At 49.7% G+C, this 13,407-nt stretch overlaps 1 protein-coding gene across 2 annotated transcripts in view; it reads left to right on the forward strand.

The window, feature by feature from the left end:
- The first annotated feature begins 6 nt into the window (after window positions 1–6).
- DOCK11 (dedicator of cytokinesis 11) overlaps window positions 7–13,407 on the forward strand; it is a 69,659-nt gene continuing 56,258 nt past the window's right edge. For both annotated transcript variants that reach the window (XM_010715181.1, XM_010715182.1), the window contains exon 1: window positions 7–137. In XM_010715181.1, the coding sequence (XP_010713483.1) occupies window positions 36–137 (102 nt within the window). In that variant the 5' untranslated portion in view covers window positions 7–35. The remainder of the gene's footprint in view (window positions 138–13,407) is intronic.

The raw sequence follows: 13,407 nt of genomic DNA on the forward strand, positions 1-13,407 counted from the left end.
CCCGCTCGGCTCGGATCCGCTCGGACCATGTCGCCATGTCGGAAGTGAGGAAGTTCACGAAGCGGCTCAGCAAGCCGGGCACGGCCGCCGAGCTGCGGCAGAGCGTTTCGGAGGCGGTGCGAAGCTCTTTCGTGTTGGTGAGTGGCAAGGAGGGGAGCTCCGGTTCGGTACGGCGCGGTGCGGCGGTACCTTGGGCAGCTCCCAGCCCGAGGCGACGAAAGGGGCGGAGATGGGCAGGGGATGCTCAGAGTGGGAGAAGAGGAAGAGGAAAGGGATGGGCAGGGGATGGGGAGCGCTGAGCAAGGGATGGAGTGCGCCGGCTGAGGGAGAAGGGCCGGGCAGGGCGCGGCTGGGCCGGGCAGAAGATGGGGGAGGGCAGGGCAGGAGCACGATGCCCTCTTCGGGTGCTCCTTCCCACGGGTTGTGCTGTGCCATCCTGCCTTCGGCCCCGCTTGCTGCCTGCCGTCGTTGTCCATCTGAACGTGCTCCAGAGGTGTCAGTGTCACAGGAACTGATGCTTCTGTCACCTTGGGTTAGTTAGGTGGTACTTGAGTGGTGGGAGCACGGATCGATGAGGATTCATCAGTGCAGAGCAACGAGCAGACAGGTAACGGAGCTCATCCTGGTTGGGTGCAGGCATTGTGAAGCTGATAAACAAATGGGGTGGGACTGAAGCGAACTGGCATTGCTGTGTGAGCATCCCAGGAGCTGTGCCCCAACGTCTGGGATGGAAGCCACGTGTATTGGATGCATTTCATCCCTCCATGTGGGATGCTGCAGCAGGTTGTCTTTGTTGTGTGCACAGCTGTGCAAATGTTGGCTGCGGTACCCTGAGGGGATGCTGGGGGGAGTTCAAAGCTTCCCTGAGCTCTGTGGGATGTGTTTCACCGTTGCTCATTGAATTACTCTAGCGTGCAATCACACTTGACCTTGACTTTGATGGAAGGTTAGGAAATGGGTCATGCAGAAAGTGCGGTACAAGTTGAGTGAATAAATCCTGTTCGTTCTCAACTAGTATATTAAATTGTGTGTGAGCCAAATAGATGGAGAGTTTTAAAATTTCTTAATAAAATAGACTTTTCTTATAAATTTACTAATTCCTAAGGCCAAAAAAAGTCACATTGACAATCCAGTCTGGTTTTCTTATGCCAATGCTATTGTTTCCTATGTCGTGACAGGCTCCTGTGGGGTTTGCTTTCACTCTTTCATCAACAATACATACAGATAAATGCTTCATAGTAACTGATGGAACCTCTTGTTTAGAACCTCAAGAGCTTTGGTGTCCTACAGGCAAATGGTGGCACAATGCTTGTGCCGTGTGCCCTCTGTCAGAGCCTAGAGGGATGGGTGGGATTGCAGATGAAAATAAAGCAGCCTATGGGAGCTGGCAGGGTTCAGCAGACACTCTTTCTGAGGCTCTCCAGGGTTTCATTGCCTGCACCACCTCTGCCAGCTCTCTCTCATTCTCTTTCAGAAAGGCAAATCCCCAGAGCTGCTGCTCTGCTCGCTGCATTTGCAGCCAAGCACTGGAGGAGGGTAGGGCAGGTGGCTCTGATTCCTGCTCTTGGCAGAATTTCCTGCTTTTGACAGTTCAGCAGCAAAGGGATAAATCCCAGCACTTCCTCATCCCTGGGAAGAGCCATAGGATACTGCAGCATTCGGAGAATGGGAAAGGAGGTGGTGTGAGCTTGGTTAGCACTTCAGGCACTCTCAGTGATGAGGGATGAGGAGCATGCTCCTCAGGTTGCTCCAGGGAAAAGGTGGTTCCTCTCCCTCCACTGTTTGTAAGAAATGGATGGGATTGGTGTCCACGATCTGGCTGTAGCTAAGTCCATAGGAAACTGTGAGGATGAACATGAATGAAAGTGTGGGGTGCAGAGCTAGCACTGTGCACCAGGGCACTCATCTTCCTCCCAAGAGAGAGTGGGTGCCATGAAGCTTTATCACTACTTGGTGGATTTCAGCACTTTGGGCATCCAGAGCACTCCCTCAGGAGGAGGAATTGTCTGGAATAAGAAGCCATTTGCAGTCTGTAAGTGAAATACTGCTAAATGAAAACATCTCTGTGAGGAGAACCTTTAACGTCATGGAAAAGGTCAGCCTGCATGGAGCTGTAATTTGTGCTTTAGAGGAGATGCATCTCCAGGCAGGAACGCTGCGATGCTGCAAGGCAGAGAGGCAGCTCCCAAAGTGTGGTCCTGCAGGTGCAGTGCAGCTCATGTCATGCTCTTTCTGTTCCTGGTTCCCCAGTTATACTGGTATAGCAGAAGGAGAATATTTATTCCTCTCTTTGGTGTGCAAACCTGGAGTCAAGTCAGTCGGGGCTTGGGTGTAACTTCACTCCTTTGTGTCTGTCAAAGGGATGGGATGGAAAGAGCAATGGGGATCTGTCCCGTGCTTCACTCCACCCCCAGGTGCCCTGGGGTACTCGTGTCCTTCCTTTGCACCATCTGCTGGGGTGCAGTCAGTGCTGCTCTTGTTGCAAGTGGGGCTGTAGTCCTGATCTGTAGCACCCAGCTGTGGCAGGGAGCCCAGGGACACCTCAGACCTTCAGTGGATGAAGAAGGATGAAGTGCAGCTTTCACTTGGTGCTCTTCTATTCCCCTTCCTGGGCTGCTGCTTCCAGTGGCATTCCTGGCTGGCATTCTGGCATTGCATTGTGTTCAGAGATGCACTGGAACAGGTTGCCCAAAGAGGCTGTGGGTGCCCCATCCCTGCAGGCATTCAAGGCTAGGCTGGATGTGGCTCTGGGCAGCCTGGTCTGCTGGTTGTTGACCCTGCACATAGCAGGGGGGTTTAAAATAGATGATCATTGTGGTCCTTTTCAAGCCAGGCCATCCTAGGATTCTATGATGTGCTGTTTAGAGGAGCTTTTGGTGAGACAAAAGGCTTCAACAGGAATCCCTTGAAAGCACACAGCCTTACAGAGCAGCACCACAAGAACCCTGATTTTTCTGCCCACTCTTCTTTGCAAAGCTGCAGGGCAGATTGTATCAGCTTCAGCTTTGAATGGTCCTTGATGCATGCTACTGGTTATAAGTCAATGGATGGAAGTTTGGCAGAATAACCAACAAAGTCACAAAAGCATTAAATTGGCTGGTGAGATAAATGGCGTGTAAAACAATGAAGGAAAGTTTTAAGATTTGGTTAGAGAGAGGAACAGGCCTACATGCAGTAATTTAAACCATTCTTAGTCATGAAATTACATGCAGTTTGAACCTTGGGGCAACAGTAGTAAAATACTGCATTCAAACTACAAATTGATAGCTAAAGTGTTGAAATCCAGGAGAAGGATCCAGGTTGGAGCTCAAGGAGAGCAGCCAGAGGACCTTTGGCAGTGAATGGATACTGATGTTCTTGGCTAAGGCCTTCAATGAAACCTCCTTCCTCCCCTTCTCTCCACACTTAGGATGTTACTGACTATCATGGGAAGGGGGTGAGGAGCCCACAGTGAGCTGCCAACAAATGTGGGACCTGTGCAACCACAGCAGTGCCATGGGATGGAGCTCAGCCTATGCCCTGGGGATGTGGATGTGCGCTCTGTGGTCTGGTGGAGATGTGTGTCCCTGTACCTCTCCTTTGCCCCATTTTAGCTTTCCCCCAAAACTTATTGGGGATGGTGTAGAGTTGAGCAGAATGCACGTGAATGAGAGCCGTAACCTTGTGGTGCTGCAGCATAGCAAATGCTCTGCCTTCTGCCTGGGAAGCCGGACCAGCTGCCTGGGGTGACTTGTTTCTTTGAATGAATCATAGAAACATTCAGGTTGGAAAAGACCACTGAGATCTCCAAGTCTAATCCCAACCCACCCCCACCATGCCCATAACCACATCCCTCAGTGCCACATCTCCACGGTCCTGGAGCACCTCCAGCTACGGTGACCCCAGCACTCCCTAGGCAGCTGTGCCGCTCCAGCACTGCGCTTTTGGAGAAGAAATTCTATCTAATATCCAACCTGACAACATAGAGTTGGGCCTCTCTTGGGCCACTCCTTGGGCAGTGATCAGTGGCTGAGTACCAATGGGAGAGGGTTGCCTCGAGCATGTTGCAAGTTTTCCAAAGGTGTCATTCTCTGAGTTGTGACAGAGAAATAAAATGTGTGGGAGAGATAAAATCAGAGGAGCAAACCTTTGACAAAACACAGACAGTCCATTTTCCCACCGTGCTGCCAAAACAAGTCATCTGGTGGCAATTTTTGATCTCCCACGAGCGCTCCGCTTTTCTTTACATCATTTCTACGCAGATTAACTGAAGATACATTCACAGCTTCACCGAAGGACACGGCCTGGGAGCACCATATCTGGGCAGCAGGCTTTCCCCGCACTGGGTGTTGGCCAGCTCAGTAGCACTGCTTGGTGACATGCATGCTGTGCAGTGGGATGTGGCTGCAGGAGTGAGCCCCATGCACCCAGGCACGCTCCCAGCTTCAGCCATATGTCTGCCAGCACATCAGCTCCCAGCAACTACAGCATGGGAGATCATCTGCATGCAAACTGCGCTGATTCTTGCCATCCAGATGTGAGAGCGGCTTCTCTCCTGTGTTACGCAGTGCTGCTGGCAGCTTTGACATGAGGCTGTGGGCTGCATGCCAGGAGGAGATGGGTTCTGTTTGATCTGGGCTGGGCTGGGCTTGTATGTACCACTCGGTTTCAGGCAGACACCAAACAGGAGATAAAAAGCTTCCAAAGAGTGATGTTGAGAAGGTTTTGACTGGAAGCAAAAAGGTGCTTTGTTCTCTCTGTGTTTTTCTAACAGCTCAATCTATATTATATGCGACTGAATTTATACTCCTGCAGAGGAGATCAGCTTTCTGCATAGAATCCTCCTTTAATAAGCTAAATTCACTTTGATCAGTGTGAAGGCTGTTTATGTGCAGTGCTTGTAGTGATCTCAACGCTCAAGAGAGACACGGAATATATGCATGTTCCCCTTTGGGTGCAGTCGATATGCTGTGTTTGCATAACTTCAATAGCAAAAGAGACGTATTGGAGACATGGGAGGAAATTCTGCCCCTGCTTCAGTGGGAGTTTTGCCTCCGGAGTGCCACCACCGCATGCTCGGTGACTTCTGTGGAAGTGCTCACAGTGAGGTTATTACTCATAGAAAACACTTAAACGCGTTCTTAAAATTAATCACTTGCCTTCCTGAGTCGGTGCTCTTGCTGTCAAGGACCTCATTTAGCTCAGTGCTAAATGGCCCTGGGCTGTGTGTGCAGTGCAAGTGGTCGGGGCTGCTCCTGTCTGAGTGCGCAGCAGTTGTGCTCTGGGTGAAGGGCATCACTTTGCAGAGGGCAGCAAGGCCTGCACACCATGCAGCCACCTGGGGCTGCTTCCTACAAATCTCAGAGCGTCTGCCACTGACACCCAGTCTGGGAGAGACAACAATGCCTCCTTATGCTGAGAAACGGGCACTGTAGGATGAACCACGCTCAGTGTGGCCACTTCCTGAGGTTTTTGGAGGCTCCAACAGCTTCATGTAGACAATAAGTCTTATCTTTCCCAAAGCATCCTTGAAGGAGGTTTCCATGAGCTCATGATAGGAAGGCTCTGAGGATGTGAGCTCTGCGCACGCACCTCTTCCCACATGTTTCAAGCTCTGTGGTTGTGCTTTTCATGCTTGTTGGGCAAAGCTGAGAGTAGTCGGTTGTGTGCTGGAGGCAATGCCATGGAGATGCAGGTGTCCCTGCACAGACAGCATCTGCCCCGACTTGCTATCAGCAGTGCCTGGAGCAGGTGGTTGTCGGCAGCCGACCACCAGCAATAGAGGATTTGGTGTGACCAAAATCCAGTGAGGGAATTGCTGTGGGGATTTGTTTCAGCCCTTTCTGGTATCTGAATATATTTGCAGTGTACCAGGAGTGTTTGAAGTTGGGTTGCTGGCGTGCGTATTACAGCATCCTTTTATATAGGCAGTTTGGTGGCTCTTACATGATTCCATTTAGCTCTTTGCACACTGACTTATCTCTAATGATGCAAAATTGCACAAAGCTTTTGATATTTCTACTGCCTGAGAGTGCAAATCACAATCGCACACAGCAGCTGAAGAACAACCGGTCTTAGGGCTGTGGTTTTAGGTTTCCCTGCTTAATTGGCCTCCTCACTCCTGTTCTGGCTAAGGAAGAGAAGGATGGGTTTGTGTGCCTTTGTGGGCACTGCTGTCATCTTAGAAATATGTACTGGAGTATGATTCCCCGTCACCATCTTCCTTTATCTCTTTCATTCCCTTAAAAAGTGCAAATCAAAGCTCTCTCTTGCTGGCTCTTCCCTTCAGCACGGCCCTGTCTCATCTTTACAGCTTTTCTCTGCCTCCCGCTGCTTCTCTAATGGGGTCAGGTCTGCTTGTTCCTAACCCCTTTCTCACCCCTCTCTCCTTTCTTGCTGAAATGCAATTTCTTTTTCTCTCCTATTAATAACTCCTGTCACGGGGCTGTCCTTGGGGAGTGGCTGTGTGGAAGGAGACCACTGCTTGGGTCCAGAGTATCCTTGCTCCTTCCTCCTGCCCTAGCTCCATACTGATTGACATTCATACTGCAGCAGCCTGGCCTCTCCATCCCCTGAGTAGGGACGTGGCAAAGGTGCAGCTAAGGATAAGGATGGCTTCTCTCCTGGACAAAGTTAGGATTTATTAATGTCATAGTGCTATAGCTTTTTTTCTGTGACAGCTGCACTTCAAGTTGCATTCTGATGGTGGTCAGGAGACTGGGATGTAGGTTGGAGAGCACTGTGCTGTGCTAGGAGAGAACAGATGAAGGACAGGGCCACAACTTGCATGCTGAGTGCTTGGGATGGGGGTACCAGAGGGGCAATGATGTCTGAAAGTAAAGCAAAAGCTGTGGCTCACCCATTTCTCAGGTGTTTGGTGGAAGCGGTGAATCTGTGAGTGGAGAATTTTTTGTGCAGTTCAACCCCATGTATCTGCAGAGCCACGGAGTCAGGAGAGGTGAAAGGAGCCTTCATCTCCTGGAGGGAGGTGGTGGAGAAGGCTGAATGCAGCACAAAGCTGGGTTTTAGGGAGGCAAACCCCACTTCCCCAGGCAGCAGTTTGGAAAGTTACATTCAACCTTTTCCCCTGTGCTCCCTTGTCCTTTTGCATAATGCTGACGTTCGTACGGATGTCTTCATTTTGGGGAAGCTTGGAGGTGCCTCCACCAAGAGCATTATTTTGGCTGGGCTGAAGCACAGCAGAGCCTGCCGGGCAGCTATGGAGCATACAGACACACAGTGCTTACTGAGGAGAGAACCATTTAACTTAGCAGCTACCGCAGGCAGAGCTGAGACGGGGGCTATGCAGACAACTTCCTGAGCTGTTTCAATCACCACCAACATCTCTGGGGTTTAACTTCACAGTTGTGGGTGTTCACCTTATTGCTAAGGCAACCCAAAACCCATCTGTGACTTCCTGCTCCAGTTCTTCTGCGGTGCTGAAGAGACTGGGGTGAGCCCCCAGCCATGATTTGCCTGCAGGAGTGGCTGCAGGGCTGGCTTGGCCCAGAGCACGAGGTTTCTTGAGTGAAAAACAAGGAGTTTTGGGAGCAGGCAGGAAGGGGAGGAGTTCTGCTTATGTGCAATTAATTGTTTTAAGATGTTCTGTAGTTGGATCTTCTGGAACTCGATGCTAAATATAAAACTCGTACTACATAATAAATGATGAAATAGCAGTGACATCTGAAAATCTGGGGTGCTCCAGTTAAGAGCTTATATAAATAAGTATTATTGTTGTTGTAATTACTATTTCCCCTTTTTTAGCATTCCTGCACTTACAGAATGTTTTGAGAATTCATGTCTGGCAGAAATTCAGCTGTCCCATGGAAACCAGGAGCTTTTTGCCAATTTCTATTAGCGCTATTATTTTCAGAGGAGAAAATCAGAGCAGCACTGCGTTTCCATCTCTCTCAATCTCTGCAGGAGACACTCAGCTGGATGCAGGTGCAGCTCTGCTGATGCAGGGATGCACTGAGCTCTGTTCCCTGGGCAGCAGGACTGGGTTTGAGCCAGGATGTACCCATGCATGCAGGGAGAAGTGGGATTTGGGGTGTATCTGGGGACTGGAGGTGCTGTGGCATGTCCCAGCTACAGTCTGGTGGTGTGTTTCCTATTTGATTGGGGTGCTGTTTTCAGAGGTGATGTGCACAGGTTGGCTGCAAACCCACCACTCTGTTGAACAGCTGTCTCCTTTAGCTCAAGTGATTGTGCAAGTTTTTCAGCTTTCAGGAAAAAAACCAGCATCTCTGGCCCTTGTGGTTGCAGATCTAAGCTTCAAAATGTGATCTCCTAAAGACTGTCAAGTGTGGAGTCCACTTCTAAATAAGTGGAAGGAAATTAAGGTTATCCTGACTTCCCATCATCTCTAAGCCAGTCTGAAGGTGCTTCAGACCCTGACTCACTTTTCTTTTGCCAGGACTGAGCAGTAGTAATGGGTAAATGCTTATGTGTCTCCCCTGACATCAATACCAATATCTTGACCATTTTGTCAAACTTTCTCCAAGCTTTTATCTTGAACTGATGCTCTCAAAGACAATGCTGATAACTACAAACACTTCGTTTTTCATTAGAGATTTGAGTATAACATTGAAAAAGGGGACATCCAAGCTCCAATCGATGCATGGTTCTGAGCTGGGTTCACCAGCTTGGATTCAATCCCAAATGAATGCAAACTGGCAACATGCAGCAGCCCAGAACCCAGCGTGTGCTGGCCCCAGTGCACAAGGCAAAAGGGGCCAGAGATAGGGGGGAAAAGAAAGGTTGCAGTGACTTGATCTATTGTGGGTTTTTTTTTGCAGTAATCAGTCATCAAAATCTTTCATTTGGATGCCAGGATCTGCCTTAGAGTGCTCAGCTGAGGCTTCTGCCCTGTGTGCCCTGTTCTGCGGGAGCAGGCAGGTGTAGGCAGCGAGACTGCTTTGTGCAGGACTTGAACTCTGTGCTTTAGGATGGAAAACATGAGTAATTTTCACTGCAGATGTTTCCTTGCATGGTGCCAGAACCGTGCACCCATCCTCTCTTCCCCATCACTTGATTTTTTTTTCAGTGAGCACTCCAGGCAGAGCCAGCCATCTCTGTTCAGTGCAGAGAAGAGGAGAGAGGAATTACAGCAGCCTTGTGCAGGAGTGCTTGCTGAGGGAGTGCCGGGGAATTGGGGAAGGAAGAATCTGCTGTGCCTGCCTGGACCACAGCTGGGATATGGCTGTTTCCAGGGTATGAGATGAGCAGCGCTGGGCTATCCTGCTGAAGGCATCACCTAGCATCTGGCCAGGGAGCCCACACTGCCAGTGGGAGGATCTGTTTTCTTCTAGGACAGGAGCAAACAGATGAGCCGAACCCCTTCCTTCCTTCCTCCATGCCCAGTGCCTCCTTGGCCCTGCTTTTCTCCAACCCCTGTCTCCAGACTCAACTCAGCCTTCCCAAGAGCTTCCCCACAACAACCATCCCCTCTGCCTGTAATTCCTTCATGTCCTTCATACAAAGCCCTCCCAGGGTTTTGGGTCAGAGCTGTGGCCAAGTCCTGCAGACTCTTTCTAGGTCACAAGGCTTTGTACTCCAGCACAACTAGGATTCCTGATGGGCATTTGCCTTGTGTTTTTAAACCTCCTTCTCTCTAGACAGTGTAAAAATAGCCTTGGCCTGCTCATACCCAGCCGTATTGACTGTTTTTCCTCCCTGTGGTTTTACCATAGCTCGTGTCTGCACAGGGCCCTGCAGTTCCATCCAACTGACAGCCGTGTGTGCAGCATTGTCCCATGGGAGCTGCATCTTTGCCTCCTTCCTGGCTTCTCTCTGAACGTGGCTGTGCTGAGAAGCCTGCAAACCACTTGGCAGCAGCAAGGCTGCGTTGTTGTGCCTGCTGCCATCTGTGCTGACTAACGCTGCCGCCCTGCTTGTCCTTCCTCCCCTGTTGCTCTGTTCCGACCTCTTTCCTTTCTCCTCTCCTTCTGAAGGCATTGGGCCAAACACACTGTTTGTCTTTGTACTGGGTTACGATGGTTCCAGATGTTGGATAAGCAAGCAAAGCATTTCTCACTTTCTGTTGTTCTTCCTTCTGCCCAGGCTCCTGGGATGATGAATTATGTGTGAATCTAGGCTTTTTTAAATGAAGCACTCCAGCCTTCCTGCAAGCTGGGCTAGAGCCTGCAAATGCGATCAGATGGCAGTGCTGGAGCTGGGGGCTGAGAAAGTGAAGAGCCACAGATGTGCTACTTAAATAACAAAACCACTTTAGCACTACACGGTCTGAGAGTGCCATGACTGGTGGTCTCTGAACCCCTGCCTTTGGAAAAGCTTTTCTATGGAGTGAAACCCCTCGCTTCCACGTGCCCATGGGGGTTGCCAAGATTGGTTCCTAGATTTCATATAAACTTTCCCATGACCATCAGGTTTCATGAGCAACGCTATAACTGGGGAGTTTTCTTCTCTGAGTGATCTCTCTGCATTTGCAGGTTATGTATTATGGTAGGACAGGGTCCCTCCCTGGGCTGATGCTGCTGTCGGAAGCGCTGTGTCTGTGGTTGGTACGACCAAGGGGTGTGTGCTTCCTCTTTTTTGCCTCTTGAGCTTTAAATCAATTCCCCATTTTGAATTTGTCTCCTATTTTCTGTGTATTTCACCCACTTGGTCCTATGGGATTTGTTTTAACATCTATCCTTTGCTAGGTGTTGCACCTAAGTGTATTACAAGATTGCAGGCGAAGTAGTAAATGGCCAATAAAATGCTTGCTAGATTTTGGGAACAGTCTGAGACAATACATTGATATGTACATATGGTCCATGCTGTTTCCTGTTCTTTCAGACACTTCAGAGAAGCATCACTTTCAATACACAGATCACTTGTGTCTCTAGCTGCTTTGTGAGGGTGGGTTTGTGGCACTGGGTCAACCTTCACTTCTGAGGATTGAAAAATCACTGTGTTCCAAGCGCTGCTGAGCCGTGGAGTGTTTTGGTGGAGGCAGGGATGGCTACGCATCGTACCCACTGGGGACCATAGGGAAGAAGTGAAAGCTGAGCGTGGTGCGTTTGTTATGCTGGGGCTGTGGGTTCTTCTGGGGCTGTGAGTTCTTCTGGAGCTGCCTTCTGCTGAGCAGGGGGAAAAGTGAGCTGTCAGCCCACGCGGGGTGGGTGTCAACGCATTGAGCAAACTGGTTAACGCAGAGCCAAGCCAGCTGGGTTTGCCATCAGATTGCTTTCTTCTCTGGATATTGTTTGTTTTAAATGACAGCCAGCCTGAAAGCACTGAGAATACACACATTTCTGATCGTTTTCCCTAGGCTGCTGTTTTAAAATAATCTCAAATTAAACATTTTTCCTTCACTTTCTGTACAGTAGTGTCACTGTGGTTATACCTATAGTAATTCTGAGAGAACGAGAGCTCAGAAAAACATTACTCACATAATAAAAAAAATACCACATTTGTACAGTTTAAATGCAGGACAGTAGAAGAGAGGTGGCCACTGTGTTTGGAGCAGTAAAAGTAGAAAATAGAAATGCCTTTTCCAATTGAATGTGTGAACCCTTGTTTATAAAGCAAATGTAAGGATTTTTATGTGCTTTGCAAATGGCTACAGACAGGAGATGGCTCGGGGCAGCGAGGCTGGAGACATTTCCATGGGGTTTTCCTGGGGCCCGGCTCTCTGTGCTGCCTTGCGCTGGCGTTCGTGGGCATGTTTCTGTTGAAGCAATTCAATTGAATTTCCTGTTAAAATGCCAGCCAGCTTGCTTCTTGGTGGAGAGTCAGTAGTGTAATAGACGGGCTGTTGTTTTGCTCGTGCCATTGTCCAAGAGCAGCTTGTGACCCAGCCTCATGCAGGCCCATGCAGCACTGTGCATTTTTTTTCCTGCAGAAATGTGTTGGGTTTGTTGCTGGACTGGCAGCATTTCTTTGCACTTGAAATTGGCTTTCCCTGTGGAGGAATTTGTGGTTTCTAAGACTCTAATTGCTTTAGCGTAATAGTTCTTCCTCCGCTTTCATAATGGCTTTGGTGGGTGCCATCTGCTGTTGTGACAGCGCTGGGCAGCAGGGCTGGGTCTGGTTTGGGAGGTGTGCTTGAACCCTGCTCATTAGAGGAACTAAGACTTCAAAATCTGCTTTTCAGGGCTTAGTGTTTTATCTCCTGCCCTGCTGGGACCAGAGGGGGAGCAGGGGCTCCCTCCAGCTCTGTTGCTCTGTTTGCAGGGCCCTGACAGACTGACGGAGGTGTCCGTGTTTCCGTGGCGGCAGGCAGAGGCCACACCACATCCTTTTCTCAGCAGTTGCTCTACTTGCAAATGGCTTGACCTACATCCTTTGAGACGTTGCTGTGGTTCCCCTCATGGCCTGTGACAACTAACTCTGTTATGTCATGCAGGGTGCACTGCATGCAGCGTTGTCTTGCGCTTATGCTGCAAAGAGCCATCACACAGCTGAATTCGGAGTACCCAAAGCCACTACTTAACACCAGGGCAATGCACAGGGCTCTTAGAAGGAATCTAATTCACCCTTACCCTATGGCAGGGTGAGATGGTGAGCCGGTGTGAGTTTAAGCAGTTCGTGCTGGGGGTGCTGGTGGGATTGCTCCGGGGATGGCAACAGAGCTGTTGAGATTTAGGGACACCAGAGCTTATGCCTACAAATGGGAGAACAGTTTGTGAGCATCCCGATGTGTTAATTCACATTAACGTGCCAGGCTTGGCAAATCCGCAGCAGTGTGTAGCATTGTAATGGAATAAGACTGGTGCTTCGGATGATTAACCAAATTCAATTAAGCATTTAAGGAGTGTGAGGCTAACTGAGGAAAAACTGGATCCCTTCTCTCCATCTTCCTGCTGGGTTTTAGGGACTCCTGTTTTTCTGGTAGTCCTTTTCTTTTACGTGAGATCCCTGTGCAACTCAGATCTGGAGCAGAAGCAGTGCTGGGGCTGGCAGCTCTCGTACCGCAGCTTGGGCTCTCTTTGGGGTCACACTGCCCTTCCCCAGCCGTGACCCAGTGGGCTGCTCCCTGTTATGCTCCAGTGCTGCTCAGTAAGCTCTGGAATTTTCTTTTAGGACTGCATTAGGAGTGAGGCAAAGTTTTCCAAAGAGCGATTAAGAGGGAACCGTTTCAACAGAGCAAATCCTTGCTGGATTCCTGCAAGCATGGAAAATAGGCATTTTGGATGCGAGAATGCCTGGCGCAGGAGGTGTACTTTCCCCAGACAAAAGTAAGACATTCTCTGCGGACAGCCAGAAGCAGGGCAAAGCAGCTGCCCCTGAGACATCACTCATGTTGGTAATACAGGTTAGACTGCACACAGGCTCCATGCTGTCCTCCCTCAGCGAGCAGCTGGGGTATCATCCTGCTGCTGGGATGCAGTCCTGAGAAATACAGTCTGAGAGGTACCCTCCTTGCATTTCTGAAGTGTTTTGGGGAAAATATTTCATCTTGTATTTCACTGCACATATCAC

This window comes from Meleagris gallopavo, chromosome 9 (genome assembly GCF_000146605.3).
Source record: "Meleagris gallopavo isolate NT-WF06-2002-E0010 breed Aviagen turkey brand Nicholas breeding stock chromosome 9, Turkey_5.1, whole genome shotgun sequence".
Classification (NCBI taxonomy): Eukaryota; Metazoa; Chordata; class Aves; order Galliformes; family Phasianidae; genus Meleagris; species Meleagris gallopavo.